Source organism: Carcharodon carcharias, chromosome 16 (genome assembly GCF_017639515.1).
Source record: "Carcharodon carcharias isolate sCarCar2 chromosome 16, sCarCar2.pri, whole genome shotgun sequence".
NCBI classification, from domain to species: Eukaryota; Metazoa; Chordata; class Chondrichthyes; order Lamniformes; family Lamnidae; genus Carcharodon; species Carcharodon carcharias.
The window spans coordinates 51,977,616-52,000,181 of NC_054482.1; the positions used below are offsets into that span (position 1 = coordinate 51,977,616).

The following is a 22,566-nucleotide window of genomic DNA, read 5'->3' on the forward strand; positions in this document are numbered from 1 at the left end:
ACTGATGCAACCAGTAATTTGGAGAAAAGATCATAATGTTTAATTAAAAACAAAGTTTCCACATTCTATGCTCTTAACTGGGCTTCTGTCCTATAAAGTTAAATGAATCTTTTAAATAACACTATATTGTGTTACTGAACACACTGAAGTGGCAATTATGGCAACACTGATCTGTTACAAAAGAAAACAACTGCACCAAGTGCTTTGAGTTGGATTCAATTTCCAGCACACTCCAAAATCCAAATATCTATCAAATTCATCTTTATATTTAAGCCTTTGATGGGCAAAACGTAACATCCTTGTACATTTATGTGTACTGTGAATACTTTTGACAGCACAATAAAAATAGCTTAACGGTGTGTGTGCAGGGATGGTGGTAGGCAAGAGAGAAAGAGATCAAATGAAGACAACACAATACCCATTTTTGAATAAGCTGAGATAATTTATTTTTGTTACAATCTTAAAGTATATGCATCTATTTATATATTAAAATGTGCACTCCAGTTGTCTCTGTGAAGACTTAAAGATTCATGCCATTTCATACACAAGTAAACCTGGGCCACTTTGTACTCCAGTGGAAACATAGGGAGAAAACATTCGTCATTCAGGTCATTAACAACTTAAAGCTTTGGAATTCCTCAAACCTTCACACTGCCCTAAAGACATTTTAGATCATTTGTCATTCTATTCCCTGGAATGAAACTTTGATGTCAGGAAAACTGTCACAACTCTCAGTTTCCTATTTGCTTCAAAAGGAAAGACATGTATTGTGATAATTTTTAATGAGTAAAATGTGCCTAGTAAGCATCAAATGTACAAATCTGCCTAGTACTTCACTGTTGCAGTACTCCATTTCTGTTACTAGTCTCTGCTAGCAAGTCATATAAATGATCCAGCAATCGCGGTCATCAGATATTTGGCAATATAAAATGTGCCAATTATTATTTCCCAATTTATCAGATAATTTCTGCAGACGAGCAATGACCCCAGATATTAGTGGTGTAACAAGTCCACTTGTAATTTGCAGCTTTAGATTAGTTACCTGCATCAGTGTTGATAAAATTAAATGTCAAAGCAGCAACAGCATTTTAAAATAAACTGAAATAAAATGAAGCCTCTCAACTGGTGATGTTGCCTTTATGTTGTTTACTTTTGCTGGCTGAAACACCAGGATGAGATAAACTTGGTCTGAAAAACTTAGAATTGAAGAACAATGGGAAAATTAGTGCTTGTGAACCCTAAACGATTCCATAGGTATAACGCTCTCCTATCCCTCTAGCTGTCAGTTCACAGATCTCAGACTAGGATCAGATCACAAAGTGGAATACAGCTGCATGTAAATGATATGGCATTTATAGAATCACAGAATGATACAGCACTGAAGGAGACCAGTCAGTCATTGCACCCGTGCTGGTTCTTTGAAAGAGTTATTACCCCATTCTCTTGCTCTTTCCTCATAGCCTTGTAAATATTTTCCCTTCAAGTATTTATCCAAGTCCCTTTTGAAAGTTACAATTGAATCTGCTTCCTTTCAGACAAAGAAGTCCAGATTACAACAACTTGCTGTCTAAAAATGTTGCCCCTTGTTCTTTTGCCTATCATCTTAAACCTCTTTCCTCTGGTTACTTACCTGTTTGCTGCTGAAAACTATTTTTCCTTTTTTACTCTAATCAACACCATTCATGATTTTGAACACCTCTATCAAATGTCCTCTGAATCTTCTATGCTCTAAGGAGAACATCCCCAACTTTGATATTCCCTTCACAAAGCTAAAATCCCTCATTTGGTACCATCCTAGCAAATCTCTTCTTGCAGCCTAGTCCTTGATATTTTGGTGAATTGAACACAATATTCTAGCTGATGCCGAACCAGTACCTTAAAGGTTTAGCATAATTTCTTCTCTTTTGTAACCTATGCTGCAACTGCTCAAGCCACGGATTCCATATACTTTCCTTTCAATAACAAACAGCTTCTCAACTTCTCCTGTTGCCCTCAATGATGTGTTCTGTTCTTGCATACCCTTTAAAATCGTACAATTTATTTCATATTGCCTCTTCTCATTCTTCTACCAAAATGTATCACTTCACACTTTTCTACATTTAATTTCATCTGCCATTTACCTGCCCATTTCATCAGTGCATTTTGTGTCATTCTGAACTTCATTATTGTTATTATTTAATCACAAACCAAATCCTCTATTCAGTGCATTGACTATTGTGCAAATGAGGTCTTAACTTACCTAGTTTATAATATTCTAATTCTAACCTCATGGATTGCAAATTTTATTTTTTTTGCGAATCCGTTAATAGCATTGTAAATACATTTGCCAGCTCAGGTGAGATCTATTATTTGATGTACTTCACATTTGCAAACCAATCGGGAAATAGTCACACCTGTACATCTATAACAAAGTAAACAGCTGCGTTGATATAAAACAGGGTCCAGGTCTTAAAGACAACATGTTGCTGAAAGCTGGATTTCTTTCCACAAAGTAAACATTAAGAGGTTTTGATCAAAAACAAAGGTTCACATTATTAAAGCAAAAAAGATCAAGCCTCATACCCAAAGTAAAATGCAATACTTATTAAATACTAAGCAAGCGTTTATGGTATTTAACGATTATATCATCTTTTGAATTCCAACTATAAACTCATCATAACTAAGGTTAGTCCCTTGATTTCAGATGCATTTCAAGTTTCCCAAAATGCAAATCCACTGTGAACAATCTGCATTGTCCTAACTGATGCTATAGTATTCAGTGTCTGACTTGTACCTCAATGTGGTAAAGTGCTTGTAGCGATTATGTAGAAGGCAACCAACACAACTGCTAAAATCCTAATGAAGCTCCATCACTGAGCGACCAACCAACAGAAGCATTCATTTACCATTTGGACATGCTGACTATAGAGATGGCAGATCAGATTGGCTTATAGAGTAAAGTAGTTACGTATTTCTTCTTATACCGATGGGTGGCACTAAGAACCATCACGCCATCCTAGGACAGAAAAGTATTTATTAAAACATTAAAAGTCAGCATTAACTTTGAACTGATCTTAGAATAGCCAACCAGGTTGAGATCAGGTGAAGTATATCACTGAGCAACCAAGAGGAGATTTGATGTACCATATAGCGAATAATTCAGTTAAGATACAATAAAAAGCAATCTTCTCATTATATTGAGCTAGGATACCAATTTGCTGACATCACAAACAATTGTAACACTCTTCCTTTATTATGACCTGTCAAGTTAAATAGCTCAGAAGTGGTACCAACCAATAAGTCGGCTCACTGAAATGCAATAAGAGTATGTGACATTTAAGAAGGACAGGAAGCTAAGAAAAGGTGGAGAGGTGGCTCTGTTAATTAATGATAGTATCAGTGCATTAGAGAGGGATGACCCAAGTTCACAAAACCAGAATGTAGCAGTTTGGATGGAGATGAGAAACGATAAAGGCAAAAAGTCACTTGTTGGAGTGGTGTACAAGCCTCTTAATCGTAACAACACTGTAGGACAAAGTATAAAGGAAAAGATAATGGGAGCTGGTCGGAAAGGTACAGTAATAATGATGGGGGTATTTTAATCTACATATAAACTGGGAAAATCAGATGGGCAAAAGTAGCCTCGATGAGGAGTTCATAGAATATTTTCGGGATAGTTTCTTGGAACAGCATATCCTGGAGCCAACCAGAGAGCAGGCTATACTAGGCCTGATACTGCGCAATGAGATGGGGTTAATTGATAGCCTCAGTGAAGACCCCCTAGGGAGCAGCGATCAAAATATAACTGAATTTTACATTCAGTTGCAGGGAGAGAAGAGTGGGTCCAAGACTAGTATTTTAAGTTTAAATAAGGGCAATTATGAGGGCATAAAAGCAGAGCTAGCTACAGTGAACTGGCAAATGAGGATAAAGGATAGTTCCATAGAGAAGCAGTGGCAAACTCTTAAAAGGATATTTCAGAATACACAGAATAGACACAGCTTCATACTGTTTTTAACTTTTTTAGTTAACTATGGATGGTGGGTTCTCCCCCTGGAAGTTTTCGTTCTCATTGGAATGTATCCATTCCATCGCCCTTTTGACATTAACATTGCTGAATCCCCCACTATCAACATCCTGGGGGTTACCATTGACCAGAAACTGAACTGGACCAGCCATATAAATACTGTGGCTACAAGAGCAGGTCAGAGTCTAGGAATTCTGCAGCGAGTAACTCACTTTCTGACTCTCCAAAGCCTGTCCACCATCAACTAGGCACAAATCAGGAGTGTGATGGAACACTCTGCACTTACCTGGATGAGTGGAGCTCCAACAACACTCAAGAAGCTTGACACCATCCAGGACAAACAGCCAGTTTGATTGGCACCCCATTCACAATCACTCCCTCCACCACTGATGCACAGAGGCAGCAGTAAGCACCATTTACAAGGTGTACTGCAAGAACTCACCAAGCCTCCTTAGACAGCCCCTTCCAAACCCGCGACCACTACCTTCTAGAAGGACAAGGGCTGCAGACACTTGGGAACATCACAACCTGGCCGCTTCCCTCCAAGCCACTCACCATCCTGACTTGGAAATATATTGCCGTTCCTTCAGGGTCTCTGCGTCAAAATCCTGGAACTCCCTCCCTAACAGCACTGTGACTGTACCTATACCACAGGGGCTCCAGCGGTTCAAGGCGGCAGCTCAGCAGCACCTTCTCAAGGGCAATTAGAGATTGGCAAATAAATGCTGGCCTAGCCAGCGACACCCATATCCCATGAATGAATAAAAAAAATTCAAAAAAGGGAGACAGAAAGCAAGAAACTACAAGTCAGTTAGCTTAACATCTGTCATAGGGAAAATGTAAGAAATTATTAAAGATGTTATAGAATGGCACTTTGAAAAGTTGAGGGAAATCAGGCAAAGTCAACATGGTTTGGTGAAAGAAAAATCATGTTTAACCAATTTGTTGGAGTTCCTTGAAGAAGTCACATGTGCTGTGGACAAAGGGGAACTGGTGGATGTACTGTACTTAGGTTTCCAGAAGGCATTTGATAAGGTGTCACATCAAAGGTTATTGCAGAAAATAAAAGCTCATGGTCCAAAAATCTATTTCCTTCTTAAAAATATTCAATGACTTGGCCTCCACAGCCTTCTGTGGTAGAGAATTCCATGGGTTCACCATCCTTTGAGTGAAGAAGTTTCTCATCTCAGTCCTAAATGGTCTACCCTGTATCCTGAGATTGTGTCCCTTTGTTCTAGACTCCCCAGCCAAACAAATCATCAACCATGCATCCAGTCAGTCCATCCCTGTCAGAATATTATATGTTTCAATGAGATCTCCTCTCAATCTTCTCAACTCTGGTGAATACAGGCCTAGTTGGTCCAACCTCTCCTCATACAACAATCCTGCCATCCCAGGAGTCAGTATGGTGCACCTTCACTGCATTCCCTCTATGGCAAGTAAATCCTTTCTTAGGTAAGGAGACCAAAACTGCACAAAATGCTCCAGATGTAGTCTCACCAAGGCCCTGTACATCTGCAGTAAGACATCCTTGCTCCTATACTCAAATCTTCTCACAATGAAAGCCAATATATCATTTGCCTTCTTAACTGTTTGCTGCACCTGCATACTTGCTTTCAGTGATTGGTACAAGGACACCTAGGTCCCTTTATACATCAACACCTCCCAATCTATCACCATTTAAATAATACTCTCCCATTCTGTTTTTCCTACCGAAGTGGGTAACTTCACACTTATCCACGTTATGCTGCATATGTCATGTATTTGCCCATCACTTCAACCTGTCGCTTTGAAGCCTCTTAACACCCTTCTCAAGACTCACATTCCCTCCGAGTTTCATGTCATCTGCAAACCTGGAAATGTTATATTTGGTTCCCTCATCTAAATCACTGATATTTATTGTGAATAGCTGGGGCCCAAGCACTGATCCCTGCGGTATCCCACTAGTCACCACTTGCTACTCAAAAAAAGACCCATTTATTCTTACTGTTTCCTGTCTAACCAATTCTCAATCCATGCCAAAATATTAATCCCAATTCCATTTGCTGTAATTTTGCACACTAAGCTCTTATGTGGGATTTTATCAAAAGCTTTCTGAAAATCCAAATACACCACATCCACTGGTTCTTCCTCATCTATTCTGCTAGTTATGTCCTCAAAAAACTAAAGCAGGTTTGTCAAACATGATTTCCCTTTCATAAATCCACGGTGACTTTGTCTAATCCGTTGATATTTTCTAAGTGTCCCGTTATCATATCCTTTAAAATAAGCTCCAGCATTTTCCCTGCTACTGAAGTTAGGCTAGCCGGTCTGTAAGTTTGCTGCTTTCTCCCTCCTTCCTTTTTTAAATAATGGGGATTGTAACTCGCAGTGGAAGTGAAGAGAAGCTTCGGAGACTGACTATCCTGTGGATGACATTAAGCACATGCACTCATCCCAAGCCTTGGACAAGGTTTACCCTGGACAATAATTCTGAATAAGTATAATTACTTGAGCATCTAAAGGTCTTCTGTAAACTCTGCACCCAATATTGACTCTTCAGTGTCTTTATTCTGGGCTCTCCGCATAACTGGCAGTGAACAATTAACTGAAGGATCTAATGTGCTGCAACAAGCTGATAAAAGGAAATGGAAAAAATGAATACTGCTTCCACTATTTCCACACTGATCACATTTAAGCTGAATAGAAGTTGAAATGTATGACAAACTTACTTTTATGGAAAGTGCATATAGATGATTCAGCATCACATGGTTCGGTTCAGGTAATAATGCAGGATCACACTAGATGAGCAAGACAGATATGCTAATTAATCTCAGGGTCTGTCAATTGCTTACGTTAGACAAAATAATAAAGAGTAATACTTAGTTGAGCCTCACAGATCTCTAAAGACTGCTTGAAAAATAACAACATTCCAATCTGAACTATTTGTATCAACTCAAATGCCACTAAAATTCCTGAAGTTCAAATATTGATGCTAAAGTCAAGGAAAAGAAAAATTTCAGGAAATGTGGGAGAACTTTGGAAGGAAAACAGAAAATACTAGAACAGCTGAAAATGAATTGAGGTGCAAAGGACAAATGATACCTAAATAAAATACTGAGAGTGTGAATAAGTAGAAAATTGGAACTTGAGACATAAATATTGACTTGCCATCCAATTACTATACATTAAACCTTCCAGGGTTTAAAACAGTATGGGATATTTCACAAATAAAATAAGAATTGAAGACTGACAAATCTCCTGGACCCGAGGCTGTTTATGCTCGGAAGATGCAGGAGAGTAGGAAAGAAACTTGCTGATTTCTAGTTATACTCATGAAAGAATCATCGGTTACTGAAGACGTTCTGCAGATTAAAAGCAACGTAGTATAAAAATGAGCGGCAGATATGGTCTAAGCAGAGACAGTGTCCCTGAAGCAGGCAAAATAACAAACCATTTTAAGTAACAGTCTGAATGCCTACTTATCCAACAATCAATAGTTTTTAAAGAAATAATCAAGATTTGAAACATACATACGAATTTGGAACAGGAGTAGCCCACTCGGCCCTTCGAGCCTGCTCTGCCATTCCATAAGATCATGGCTGACCTGATTGAAACCTCAATTCCACATTCCCCCCTAACCCTGATAACCTTTCACCCCCTTGCTCATCAAGAAGCTACCTACTTCTGCCTTAAGAATATTCAAAGACTCTGCTTCCACTGCATTTTGAAGAGAAAAAATTACCTAAATGGGTGACCACTTATTTTTAAATAGTGGCCCCAGTAGTAGATTCTCCCACAAGAAGAAACATCCTCTCCACATCCACCCTTTCAAGACCCCTCAGGATCTGATATGTTTCATTCAAGTCACCTCTTACTCTTCTAAACTCCAGCAGATACAAGCCTAACCTGTCCAACCTTTCCTCATAAATAAGGAGACCAACACTGTACACCTTATTCCAGATATGGTCTCACCAATGCCCTGTATAACTGAAGCATAACCTCCCTACTTTTGTATTCAATTCCCCTCACAATAAATGATAACATTTTACTTGCTGTACCTGTATACTAGCCTTTTGTAATTCATTCATCAAGACACCTAGGTCCCTCTGCATTTCAGAGCTCTGCAATCTCTCATCATTTAGATAATATGCTTTTTTTGTTAATTTATCCTGCCAAAATGGACAATTTCCCACATTATGCTCCATTTGCCAAGGCTTTGACCCCTCACTCAACCTATCTATATCACTTTGTAGCCTCCTTGTGTCCTCTTCACATTTTACTATCCTACCTATCTTCGTGTCATCAGCAAATTTAGCAACCATAACTTTGGTCCCTTCATCCAAGTCATTTATATGAATTGTAAAAAGTTGAGGCCGCAGCACTGATCCCTTGGCACACCACTCATTACATCTTGCCAACCAGAAAAAGACCCATCTATGCCTACCCTCTGTTTCATGTCAGCTAGCCAATCTTCTATCCATGAAAGTATGTTAAACCCTACACCATGAGCTTTTAGTTTTCACAATAAATGTGGCACCTTATCAAATGCCTTCTGGAAATCTAAATACAGTTCTTCCACTGGTTCCCCTTTATCCACAGCATATGTTACTTCTTCAAAAACCGCCAGTAATTTGGTTAAACATGATTTCCTTTTTACAAAACCTTGTTGACTCTGCCTGATTATCCTGAATTTTTCCAAGTGCTCTGCTATAACATCTTATAGCTTCTAACATTTTCCCGATGACAGATGTTAAGCTAACTAACCTGTAGTTTCCTGCTTTCTGTCTCCTTTCCTTTTTGAATAAAGGAGTTACATTACCTATTTTCCAATCTAATGGAATCTTGCCCTGAACCTAGGGAATTTAGGAAAATGAAAACCAAAGCATCAACTATCTCACTAGCCACTTCTTTTAAAGCCCTAGGATGGAGTCCATCAGGACCTGGAGACTTATCAGCCCACTGCTCCAATATTTTTCTCAATACCACTTTCCTGGTGATTGTAATTTCTAGCCCCCCCACTGTCCCAACCCCAAGTTCCTCTTTCCCTTCTATTTCATGATTTACAGCTATTTCTGCAATGTTACTTACATGCTCTATAATGAAGACCGATGCCAAACACTGGTTCAATTTATCTACCATCTCCCTATTTTCCATTATTAATTCCTCAGACTCGCTTTCTACAGGACCGACACTCACTTCGCCATCTCTTAAAAAATATTTGTAGAAACTCTTACTAGCTTTCTTTATATTTCTAGCTAGCTTTCTCTCGTACTCTAATTTTTCCTTGCTTATCAATTTTTTGACCATTTGTTGCTGTTTTTTATATTCTGTCCAATCTTCTCACCTGCCACCCATCTTGGCGCAGTTACATGCTTTTTCTTTAAGTTTGATACTATCTCTAATTCTTTTAGTTAAACACTAATGGCAAGATCTCCCCTTGGAATTTTTCTCTCTCTTGGAATGCATCTATTCCGTGTATTCTGAAGTATCTCCTTAATTGTCCACCACTGCATCTCCATTAACCTATCCCTTAACCTCATTTGCCAGTTGACTTTAGTTAGCTCTGCTTTCATGCCCTCATAATTGTCCTTATTTAAGTTTGAAATACTAGTCCTGGGACCCACTCTTCTCTCCCTCAAGCTGAATGTAATAGTTAATCATATGATCGCTGCTACCTAGGGGCGCCTTCACCATGAGGTGATTAATTAATCCTATCTCGTCGCACAATACCAGATCTAGTATAACTCTGGTTGGTGCCAGAGTGTGCTGTTCTAAGAAACTATCCCGAAAAATTCTATGAATTCCTCATCTTGGCTACCTTTGCCCATCTGACTGTCCCAGTCTATATGCAGATTAAAATTTCCCCATGACTATTGCCAAGTTTTTCTGACAAGCTCCCATTATTTCTTTCTTTGTGCCTCATGCCACTGTATAGTCACTGTTAAGGGGCCTGTACAGCACTCCCATGAGTGACTTCTTCCTTTATCATTTCTCATCTTCAGCCAAACTTCTTCTACATCCTGGTTTCCTGAACTTCGGTCATCCCTCTCTATTGTGCTAATACCATCATTAATTAACAGAGCCACCCCTCCACGTTTTCCTAGCTTCCTACTCTTCCTAAATGACATGTACCCTTCATTATTCAGGTACCAATCTTTGTCATCCTGCAGCCATGTTTCTGTAATGGCTATCAGATCATACTTACTTGTTTCTATTGCGCACTTAGTTCATCTGTTTTTTTTTTAATGCTATGTGCATTCACATACCGAGCCTTTAGTTTCATCCTTTTATTATTTTTGTAACCTCTAGCCTTTACTGTCGATTTACTCTTAGATTTGTACTCCCATACTCTGTCCCATCCGGTCATGGTCTTTTTATCACTTCCTGTTGAAGATGGCAGGGCATGTTGAGAGAGCAGTTACTAAAGCATATAGTTTCTTAGGCTTCATTAATAGGGGAATTGAGTACAAGAGTAAGGAGGTTATGTTGAACTTGTATAAGACTCTAGTCAGGCCTCATCTGGAGCACTGCATCCAGTTCTGGGTGCCATATTTGAGGAAGGATGTGAAAGCATTGGAGAAAGTACGAAGGAGATTCCAGAGATCTGGGGCTTGTCTTATGAGGAGAGATTGAGCAGTTTAGGCCTATACTCGCTAGAGTTTAGAAGGATGAGAGGAGATCTAATTGAGGTATATAAGATGCTAAAGGGGATAGACAAAGTAGACGTGAAGCGGATGTTTCCCCTTCTGGGGCATTCTAGAACGAGAGGCCATAGTTTTAGGTTAAGGGTTGGCAGATTTAAATCAAAGATGAGGAGGAATTACTTTTCTCAAAGGGTCGTGAATCTGTGGAATTCACAACCTCAGAATGCAGTGGATGCCGGGATGCTGGATAAATTTAAGGAGGAGATAGACAGATTTTTAATTAGTAATGGGTTGAAAGGTTATGGGGAGAGGGCGGGAAATTGGAGTTGAGGCCAAAATGAGATCAGCCATGATCGTAATGAATGGCGGGGCAGGCTCGAGGGGCTGAATTGCCTACTCCTGCTCCTAGTTCTTATGTTCTTAGGAGATACACAAGAATGATTCGTGGGGTGAAGAACTGTAGCTATGAGGGTAGATTGGCGAGTTTGGGACTGTTTTCCTTGGAGAAAAGAAGGTTGACAGGAGACTTGATAGGGGTATTCAAGATCCTGAGGGGTATGGACAGAAACTGTTCTCAAGAGAACTTCAGGAACGAGAGGGCACAGATTCAAAATAATTGGCAAAAGGAGTAAATGTGATGCGAGGAAAAATTTTTTCACCCAGAGGGTGGGTTGGATTCTAGAACAAACTTCCTGAAATGGTGGTGGAGGCAGGTTCGATCAAGGTTTTCAAAAGGGAATTGGATTGCTACCTGAAAAGGGAGAATGTGCAAAGATTACAGGGATAAGGCTAGGGAGTGGGACTAGGACTAGGTGGAATACTCTTTCAGAGAGCCAGTGCAGACTTGATGGGCAGAATGGCCTTCTTCTACACAATAAAGATAGTGATACTGTGAACATCTTTCGCTCTTGCCTTATCTCTACTCTTTGATTAACCACATCTTCCCAAATTTGATCCCCTGAACCCACTATTTAGTTTAAAACCCACTCTACTTCGCTCGTACATTGGTCTCAACACAGTTCAGGTGTAGGCCATCCCAATGGTACAGATCCCACTTTCCCCAATATTGGTGCCAGAACCCCATGAACTGGAACCCACTTCTCTCACACCAGTTTTTGAGCCACATATTCATCTCTCTAATCTTATGTACCCTATGCCATTCTGCACGTGGCTCAGGTAATAATCCTGAGATTACCACCTTTGAGGTTTTGCTTTTCAATTTAGTGCCTAGCTCCTCACAGTCTCTAGGCAGAACCTCTTTCCTAGTTCTACCCAAATCATTGGTACCTACATGGACCCTGACAACTGGATCCTCCCCCTCCCACTGAATGTTCCTCCCCAACCCTGAGCAGGTGTCCCGAACCCTTGCACCAGGCAGGCAACATAGCCGTCTGGACTCTCACTCTTTGCTACAGTGAACGGTGTCAATCCTCCTCACTTTACTGTTCCCTACTACCACTACATCCCTTTTTGATCTCCCCACCCCTCTGAATGGCTTCCTGTACCACAGTGCCACAATCAGTTTGCTTATCTACCCTGAAGCCTGCGGTCTCATCCAAACAAGCTGAGAACACCTCAAACCTATTGGACAATTGCAAAGGCTGAGGCTCCTGCACTCCTGGTCCCCTTACCTCCCTCACTCACAGTCACACCCTCCTATCCCTGACCACTGACCAAATCAAAATACCCTAAGTGATATGACTGCCTCCTAGAATAAAAACATCCAGGTAACTTTCCCCCTCCCTGATATGTCGCAGTGTCTGCAGCTTGACCTTCAGCTCAATTACTCTGAGCTGAAGCTCCTTGAGCTGCAAACACTTACTGCAGACATGTTTGCCCTGGATCACACTGGCATTCAGAAGCTCCCACACGCTGCAGCCTTGACACACACCTGTCCTGCCATCCTTAATGTGTCTTATTATTCACTTATTTATTTTCCTTTTTATATTTTTTTATTAGAGGGGGAAATCCTTGTCGAGAAGCTTTCTAAACTCTTGGAAGGCCTTTGACAATTTCCCACAGAGAACATTTTGTAAAATTAAAAATCATGGGAAACTTGAATGAATGTGGATAGGATTTATTTTTAAAAATAAGTGACAGTGCATACTGGTGAGAAGCATTGTGTCCTTTGGGGGAGTTGGTGTCAAGTGCAGTACTGCAGACCTCAGTATTTGGACTCCTATGGTTTCATAGCTAAAACGTTTGAATGCGGAATTCAGCTAAAAGCTTATTAAATTAACAGAGGACTTTAAAGTAGAGGGAGCAGTAAGGATAAGAGTTAACAACCTGTGAAAAGGATTTAGTTTGGTTATTCAATTAAGCAGGCAACTGAAGTTTAATATTGAAATTGAATGTTCAGAGAGAAAAAAATGAGCAACAGTAGTACATGAAGAATTAGGATTTATATAGTTCCTTTCACAACTTCAGGCTGTATAAGTGCTTACATCCAATTAAGTATTTTTGAATTATAGTCACTCTTGTAACGTAGTGAAACACAATTTGAGCACAAAGATCCCCAAAGACAGCAATGATATAAATTACCAGATAATTTTTTTTTTAAATGTTGCAACATACCTTTAATGATTCATTGAGAAAATTTAAAGTTGGAGTTTATTTTTGGAAAAAACAAAATGTTTTCGTTCTTCCATATAAGCACTTGACAAATGCATTTAAAAACAGTTTACGTTCCTGCCTCAGTCTTGTATGTACTATTATAGGATTCTGAAGATTTAAAATTATATATAAATTGTAAGCAGCTGAAATAACGCTGGGACCTCAATGCCAAGATGAAATGACAGATTTGGTTTAAGTTATGTCAGCAGCATAGCTGCTTTAATAAACTTACTGAAATATGTGTGTCCTTGTTGAGAATGACCTGGAGCAAATGGGGAGGTAAAATGGGAGGTGCCTTAAAGCGCTCTTCAGGCCTCAGCACATACATCTCCTGATGGTATGGTCCTGGGGGGGAACTTGACAAATCTAAAACAAACAGAATATTACATCAGTAGAGAAGAGTATATACAATTCATGAAAAAAACAGCTGTGTACACATATGATCTCCCTCAGATCAGACAGTGTGGCATCATTTAATACATTCCACCCAATTTAATATCCAAAATCATAAGAAATAGGAACAGGAGTAGGCCATTCGCCATTCAATAAGATCTGATCTGATTGTGGCCTTAATTCTACTCACCTGCCCTACCCCTCATAACCCTTTATACCCTTGTCCATCAAAATCTGTCTAACTCAGTTTTTTTATATATTCAATGGCTCAGCCTGCATTGCTCTCTGTGGAAGAGAATTCCAAAGACTAACTGAGAGGAAATTCCTCATGTCTTAAATGAGACAACCTTTATTTTGAAAATGTACCCACTAGTTTAGATTCGCCCACAAAGGGAAACATCCTCTCAACACCTACCCTGTGAAGTTCCCTCAGAATCTAAAATGTTTCATTAAGATCACCTTTCATTCTACTAAACTCCAATGAGTGCAGGCCCAACGTGCTCAATCTTTCTTCATAAGACAACCTCTTCATCCCTGGAATCAGCCTAGTGAACCTTCTCTGAACTGCTTCTAATGAAAGTATATCCTTCCTTCAGTAAGGAGACCAGGACTGTGCACAGTACTCTAGGTGCAGTCTCACCAATGTAAGACTTCCCTACTTTTACTCAATCCCCCTTGCAAGAAAAGGCCAACATTTCAATTGCCTAATTACTTGCTGTCTTTTGTGATTCATGTACAAGGACACCTCTGTGCTGCAGCATTTCGTAGGCTCTCTCCATTTAAATTATATTCTGCTTTTCTATTTCTCCTGCCAATGTGGACAACCTCACATTTTACCACAGTACATTCTAGCTTCCAAATTTTGTCCCATTCACTTAACATACTTATAGCCCTTTACAAACTCTTTGTATCCCCCTCACAACTTGCTTTCCTACCCAACTCCATATCAGCAGCAAATTTGGCTACAATACTGTCAATCCAAGCCATTAATACAGATTAGGTGGCTGAGACCCCAGCACTGATCCTGTGGCATTCCACTAGTTACAGTTTGCCCTCCTGAAAATTACTGATGTATCCCATCTTCGTTTCCTGTTAGTTAGCCAGTCCTCTAACCACGCTAATATTATCACCCCCAACATCATGAGCTCTAATCTTCTGCAGTAACCATTTATGTGGCACTTTATTGAATGCCTTTTGGAAATCCAAATACACTACATCTACTGGTTCCCCTTTATCCATTCTGCTTGTTACATCCTCATTGAACTCTAGTAAATATGTTAAATATGATTTCCCTTTCACAAAACCACATTGACTCTGTCTGATTGTATTAAGACGATTTTCTAAATGACCTGCTACTATCTCCTCAATAATGGATTCAAGCATTTTCTCAATGACAAATGTTAGACTAAGTGGCCTTTGGTTTCCTGCTTTGTCTCCTTTCTTTCTTGCTTGAATCATGGTGCTCCACTTGTGGTGCTCCAATCTGCTGTGACCTTTCCAAAATCTTGGAAATTTTGGAAGATTACAACCACCCTTTAAGCCCTTATATTTCAGGCCTTTAGTCCCAATAGCTTTCCAAGTACTTTTTCTCCAGTGATAGTCATTGTTTTAAGTTCCTCCCTCCTTTTTGTACATTGATTTTCTACCATTCATGGGATGCGTTGTATCTTCTACTGTGAAGACAGAACTTGTTCAAAGTTTCTGCCAATTCCTTGTTTCCCATTATTAATTTCCCAGTCTCATCCTCTAAAGGGCCAAGGCTTACTTTAGCTACTTTACTTCTTATCTATTTGCAGAAGTTTTTATCGTTTGTTTGTTTTTGCATTTCTGGCTAATTTTCTCACATATTCCAAATTCTCCCTCTATTTTTTTAAGTCATCTTTACTAATTTCTAAAATTTTCCCATTGTTCTGGGCTACCACTAATCATTGTTGCACTGTACACCTTTTCTTTCAATTTGATACCATCCTTAACTTTCTTAGTTAGTTACAGATGGTGCACCTTTGAAACATCTTTCTTTCTCAGTGGAATATATCTTTGCTGAGAGTTGGGAAATATCTGCTTAAATGTAGGAAATATCTCCTTAAAAGTTTGCCACCACTTCTCTATTGTCTTACCCTTGTGGTTCTACTTTTTAATTTTGTCCCTAGCTGCTCATACTCCCTCAGCAGAACCTCTTAGTCCCACCTTTGTCATTGCTACCCTGCCAAGCACCTGCCACCCTACCCATTTACCTCACTCATTCACTAACACACTGAAAATGTCCCAAAGCTTTTCAGTCTGCTAGTGAATGAAGACTTACCAAAATACAGCAGCCAGTAGCATAAAAAGCAGGAATGGCTTGGCTTATCCCGACAATCCTGCACCACAAAAAGGGACTCTGAAAACAGGTGCACTCTGCATTTCTGATGAGGCCCAGTTCAGAAGTCTGGGCCAGAAATACAGAGCTCCATCTTAGTGCAAAAAGAGGGGAAGATTCGGCTCTTAAATTATTAGGCAGAGATAAGTTCAATTTCATTCAGCTGCCTCCAAATATATATATTTTTCTCTGTATTATCTTTCCCTTTAATAAACTGATTTTAATCAACTGTGATTTTCCTTTGACAGACTGTATTATCCACAGCTGTATATTCCTCACCCGAGGTATCTGAACACTCCAGCGAGTCCAGTTTGAGGGCGTCAAACACTTCAAAGTCAGATTTCTTGACTTGAATAACATTATTGATTGTCCCAAGCTGACTGGTTGTCACTGGCTGAAAAGAAAAAGAGAGACAATACTGCATTCCTTCATAGTTCCCTTATGGCATTCTCTAGTTTAAGTATTTTGCCTTTTACTAGCAATTTTTGTGGAAGATTATTTTATGCCAGATTCTTTTTCCCTATTTCCCAAAAATGTATATACTGCTCCTTAAATAAAAGGTCATGCAATTTACAGCACAGGATGAGGCCACTTGGCCTTTCATGCCTGCACTAGGATTCGTAACAATATGCTTTCATATTCTCCATTTTGAAATATTTATCAAATTCTTTTTTAAAAGGATATGATCTCTGCCTCGATTGTTACTAGTAATAAAAGTATTCCATTTCTATTTGAAATATTTTTTTCTAACTAGCTCTTCATTCATCTAGTAATAATCCTAAAATAGCCCCTTTTGCAAATTCGACAACCAATGGAAACAATCTTTCACTGTTTACCTTCCCAAAATCCTTATTGGGCCACATCCCCCTAATCTTTTTTGTTTCACTGAAGAAAAATCCTCATTATTTAAACCCATCTGCCAAATTATAACCTCTCATTCCTGGTATAATCTTAAGTCTAGTGAATCTTCACTAAGTTTTCCATGGGTGTAATACCTCTTGTAATGCTTCTTGTAATGGAGTGTCCAAAACTGCATACAGTGCTACAATTATGACCTATCCATTGCCTTGTATAATATCAACATCACTTTTAATTCAGGGCCCTTTTGTACAAAACCCAGAAACCCATTGGGTGGAATTTTCCCATTCTTCCCACTGCGGGTTTTGTAGCAGGAGGGAGTAGAGAATTCAGTAGCAGGCAAAAAGTCAGAAACTTGCCAGGATAAAAGTAGTTTGTGATTTTGCTGATGGCAGGTTAGTTATCCCGCTGCCTAGTGGCATGAAGACCATTTGCATCCATTACCATCTCATGAATGCTCATTAAAACAGCTGCTCGCCAGAATCTCATGATGCTTCCCAATCCAGCAGGAAATTACATCAGCCTGAAACCCATTTGGAAAGAAGTGGTGTGCACGCATCAGACCTCCATTCGCTCGTGACTTCGAATTGAGTTCAACATACATAGCCTACCTGCCGTAGTGCTGTGTCGGTCTTTAATGATGAATGCCACACTGCTGGTGCTGCAAGGTTGGTCTGCTCCTGCTCTTTACCTACATTGTCCAGAAGGACACCACTGTGCTGCGATACTCATGCAGACCTCCACTTCAGACCCTGAGCTGTATTCCAGCCAGGATTGGGGAGTGACAGGGTTTTCTGCTCCCAGTGGCTGACAGCGTTGTCCATAAAGGCACCACAGTGCAGTGGTACTCAGATAAAACTCCACTTTCAGGAACGATCATTTTGACTGGGGATGGGGTGTGAGAAGCGGGTGGGGATGCCAAACACAAGGGAGGTAATGAAGAAGGAAGGCTGTGCAAGGGCTGCAAGGGGGTAAAGGGGGCACGACGGAAGGCAGAAGGACAAGGAGGAAGAGATGGGGAACAATGGAAGGCAGAGGATAGACCGAGGGGTGGGAAGCCAGAGCCCAATAAGGGTTTGTGAAACACTGACTTTCAAAGGGTTCAAAGGAATACCACATGTTTTACTGGAAGAGGTGTTGTTAGTGTGGCACAAGAGGGATAGGTCATACAGAGACTCAGCAGATGGAGGGTGGGGGTGGCTTGGGAGGGGAACACTGTAAGCCTCAGTCATCAGGGCAATGTGGAAAGTCCAAGTCCTGGACATTCCTGTAGCTATGTGGAAAGGAGTCAGAGTACAGACAGGACAGGAACTATGTGGAAAGGAGTCAGAGAGTAGAGGCACCCAGGAGCTATGTTGACCTCAAGGTCATAAGTCAGAGGTAGGAAATAGCTCGGGGTGCAGCGGGCATGCAGCATGGAGGATCATTGGAAGCACAATGTACTCCAGCTATAGGGAGGGGCAAAGGACTCTGTACTCCAGAGGAAGAAAGCACAGCTTGGTGTGCAGGGCTGTGTCTCAGTCACTGTCCTTGGGCTTGGCTATCTCTGTACTTGGCTACAGATGGAATGGTGATGGTAACTGGAGGTACCTTCAGCCTGAAGACTGGAAACACATAATAAAGGCAGGGGTATGTGAAGCTCTCCTGGTTTTGGGGGTGGGGGTGGTGTTCATCTCGGGAGGTGACTGGGCACACAGCCTCTTGATGGGATGGGTAGAGATCCATATGGGGCATGGGCACATCACAAGTGATGGGTGGTGATGGGAGGGGGGTAGGTAGGAATGTCAACCACAACTATGGGATCCAGTATTGTTGGGGGGGGCAGGGGGTGCAAGAGAACAACAGGAGGGAGCTCCACCTTCACATTTTTTTAAAATTAATTCACAGGATGTGAGCTTCACTAGTTGGGCCAGCATTTATTACCCATCCTTAGTTGCCTTTGAGGTGGTGGCGGTGAGCTGCCTTCTTGAACCGCTGCAGTCCATGTGATGTAGGTATACCCACAGTGCTGTTAGGGAGGGAGTTCCATGATTTTGACCCAGCAACAACGAAGGAAAGGCGATAACAAAAAATAAAAAATACCTGGAAAAACTCAGCAGGTCTGGCAGCATCAGTGGAGAAGAGTACAGTTGACGTTTCGAGCCCTCATGACCCTTCAGCAGAACTAGGTAAAAGTAGGAGAGGGGTGAAATATAAGCTGCTTTTGGCCGGGGGGGGGGGGGGGGGGGGGGGGGGTTGTTGGGACAAGCAAGCAGTGATAGAAGAGGATAACTAAAAGATGTCACAGACAAAAGAACAAGGAGGTGTTGAAGATAGTGATATTATTTAAAAGAATGTGCTAATTAAGAATGGATAGCAGGACAAGTAAGGTAGCTCCAGTTGGGTGGGGTGAAATAAGACTAAAAGGGCATAAAAGGTATAGATAAATGATCGGTGGAATACATTAAAAATAATGGAAATAGGTGGCAAAAGAAAAATCGATATAAATTATTGAAAAAAATGAGGAGGGGGAAGAAACGGAAAGGGGGTGGGGATGGAGGATGGAGTTTAAGATCTAAAATTGTTGAAATCAATATTCAGTCCAGAAGGCTGTAAAGTGCCTAGTCGGAAGATGAGGTGCTATTCCTCCAGTTTGCGTTGAGCTTCAATGGAACAATGCAGCAAGCCAAGGACAGAAACGTGGGCAAGAGAGCAGGGTGGAGTGTTAAATGGCAAGCGACAGGCAGGTCTGGGTTATGCTTGCGGACAGACCGAAGGTGTTCAGTAAAGCGGTTACCCAGTTTGCATTTGGTCCCTCCAATGTAAAGGAAACCGCATTGGGAGCAACGAATGCAGTAGACTAAGTTGAAGGAAATGCAAGTGAAATGTTGCTTCACTTGAAAGGAGTGTTTGGGCCCTTGGACGGTGAAGAGAGAGGAAGTGAAGGGGCAGGTGTTGCATATTTTGCGTTCGCATAGGGAGGTGGCATAGGATGGGGTTGAGGAGTAGGGGGTGATGGAGGAGTGGACCAGGGTGTCAGGGGGTGGGGTGGGGGGTGGGGGGGGGTGGTGGTGGTGGTGGTGAAGGGAAGATGTGTTTGGTGGTGGCATCATGCTGGAGTTGGCGGAAATGGCGGAGGTCGATCCGTTGAATGCGGAGGCTGGTGGGATGATAAGTGAGGACAAGAAAAGGCGATATATTTCCAAGTCAGGATGATGAGTGACTTAGAGGGAAACCTCCAGACGGTGGTCTGCTGCCCTTTTCCTTCTAGGTGGTGGTGGTCGTGCGTTTGGAAGTTGCTGTCTAAGGAGCCATGCTGAATTCCTGCAGTGCATTTTGTAGATGGTACACACTGCTGCTACTGTGCATCGGTGGTGGATGGAGTGAATGTTTATGGATGTGGTGCCAATCAAGTGGACTGCTTTGTCCTAGATGGTGTCCAGCTTCTTCAGTATTGTGGGAGCTGCACTCATCCAGGCAAGTGGAGAGTATTTCATCACACTCCTGACTTATGCCTTGTAGATGGTGGACAGGCTTTGGGGAGTCTGGAGGTGAGTTACTCATCACACGATTCCTAGCCTCTGACCTGCTCGCATATCGACTGTATTTATATGGTTAGTTCAGTTCAGTTTCTCAAACCTCACATAATGAGGTTTTAGGGATATATCAGGCACACGGACAGTGAGAAAGGAAGTGATGAATTGTGTTTTGAAGTAATAGCGGAGAACCACCATCTTGCTGTGCAACATTAATGGCACTGTCTCAAATTGAAAATACCTGTGAATCTGAATGGGAGGGGTCTCAGGCAATGTGGGAGGAGTGCACTGCTGTGCTAAGAGGCCCTTTCTGGGGCCGCCCTCTAACTTGAAGGTGCCACAAGAGCGAACATAAGTCTGCTTCGTGAGAAAAGAGTAAGACCTCCTTGGGAAGAAAGCCGCTGAAAGCACCAATGAAGGCCAGTCACATGTTCACCAGAATTGGTATTCATAATGGGCCAAAGGGCATCCACTCATTGGTCATTACGATGGCACATCAGAGATTGGAGCTCATTTACACCTTATCATCCCACGCAGGACTCCAGATGTTACATATCTGGGATGCCATCTTTGTCGATTCAATGTATGTGTTAACATCTCAGGGACAAGGCTGCATCAGCATGCAAGTAGGGCAGGAAAAATATGACAGAACCTTACAGTTGCCATATGTTTCATATTCTGAGCGTCACTGTCTTGATCCTTTAATCATTAATGTCTTCATTATTTCAGTTTAGAAAGAAGGTGAAAGAACAAATGGATACAGGGCGCATTGTTGCCTTTGTCAGGATCTTAATGCAACAGAGGAGACGAAGGACAGAAAGGCAACATCGAGCACAGCTCCAGCAGGAGGATACGCCTGAGGGACATGATCAAGGGGAGCCAGAGCAATGAACAGGAAGGTTAGGAGAGACCCAGGCAAGAGGTAAATCACCAGACCTAGAGTTTATTGTAGAAGAGTCTCCTATTTACAAATGAGTGACAAGTCTGCACTTGTCCTGAGCTCTGGTACATCACATATGCCACATTCTTTGTGAAGACCTTACACCATGAGGGGGTGGAGGTTATCCCCTGCCACTGGCTTTGAAGGTGACTGCAGTGCTCAATTTCTTTGCCTTTGTGTCTTTCCAGAGATCAACAGGACACCTATTCAACATTTCTCAGTCCGCCACACATAGATGCATGAAGGTCATAGGTGCTCTTTACAGGAAGGCCTATCATTGTCAGGTTTGCTCTGGACACGAAGATAGCCAGGCTGCGAGATTAACCGGCTTCACTGCCATCTCAGGCTTCTCAAGAGTGCAGGGTGCAAGAGACTGCACCCATGTGGCTTTACGGACTCCACAGCAGTAACTCTAACGTTTATAAGCCTCAAACACTACCATTCCATCAATGTACCACTGGCCTGTGATAATCAGAAGCACGTAATGCATGTTTGTGCTAGGTGCCCTGGGAGCTGCGATGCCCCCTACATCATGAGTCATTCCCAGTTACCTGGGGTTTGATGGGCTTGTATGCCTGCAGGAATGGCTGCTTGGTGATTAGGGGTACCCACTGAAACGCTGGCTGATGACACCGGTGCAGCGCCCTCAGAGTTGTTCCGAGGAGAGGTACAGCGTTGCTCACAGCTCCACACCTCTTATATAGAGGAGACCATAGAGCTTATAAAGATGTGCTTCAGATGCTTGGACCGCTCATGTGGCTCACTACCATATACTCCCGAAAGGGGTTCATGCATCATCGCAGTGTGTTGTGACCTTCACAATCCGGAAATGCAAAAAGGTGATCCTTTGCCAGAGGGTGAAATGGAGGAGGATGACGGCTCATCAGAGGATGAAGATCCGGAGGCACAGGACTTAGGAGGCTGCTGAGAGTCAGTATGAACGCGATGACGCGATGGAGGAAGGAAGACATGGAGACATGCCTGTGACAGATTCCAGGAAGGGTAAAGTTAAGGGAGGACATATCGCCACATCTCTCCTCGCCCTCAATGCCAATCCCTTTCATCTCAGGGGATGTCCAACCACTCACATTGAGAATGAGTCCAGCATTCATGCTTGCATGTTCCGGCATCATGAAATGCCAGACCATGATCTCTGCACTGATCCACAGTGCCCTGTGAATGCCCTCACTCTGGGAATTAAGAGTCCACTGAGGAATGACAGCGATGCGAGAGAAGCTTTCTCCATCATATAATGA

At 41.6% G+C, this 22,566-nt stretch overlaps 1 protein-coding gene across 5 annotated transcripts in view; it reads right to left on the minus strand.

The window, feature by feature from the left end:
* Positions 1-421: 421 nt before the first annotated feature.
* LOC121289263 (5'-AMP-activated protein kinase subunit beta-2-like) overlaps positions 422-22,566 on the minus strand; it is a 53,019-nt gene continuing 30,874 nt past the window's right edge. For 3 of the 5 annotated variants that reach the window (XM_041208520.1, XM_041208521.1, XM_041208518.1), the window contains exons 5-8: positions 16,277-16,391; positions 13,478-13,611; positions 6,718-6,786; positions 422-2,995 (exon numbers count right to left, since the gene is read on the minus strand). In XM_041208520.1, coding sequence (XP_041064454.1) covers positions 2,918-2,995; positions 6,718-6,786; positions 13,478-13,611; positions 16,277-16,391 — 396 coding nt within the window. In that variant the 3' untranslated portion in view covers positions 422-2,917. Of the gene's footprint in view, positions 2,996-6,496; positions 6,621-6,717; positions 6,787-13,477; positions 13,612-16,276; positions 16,392-22,566 lie in introns of all 5 variants that reach the window. The other 2 variants (XR_005945525.1, XM_041208519.1) reach the window with 2 other exon arrangements.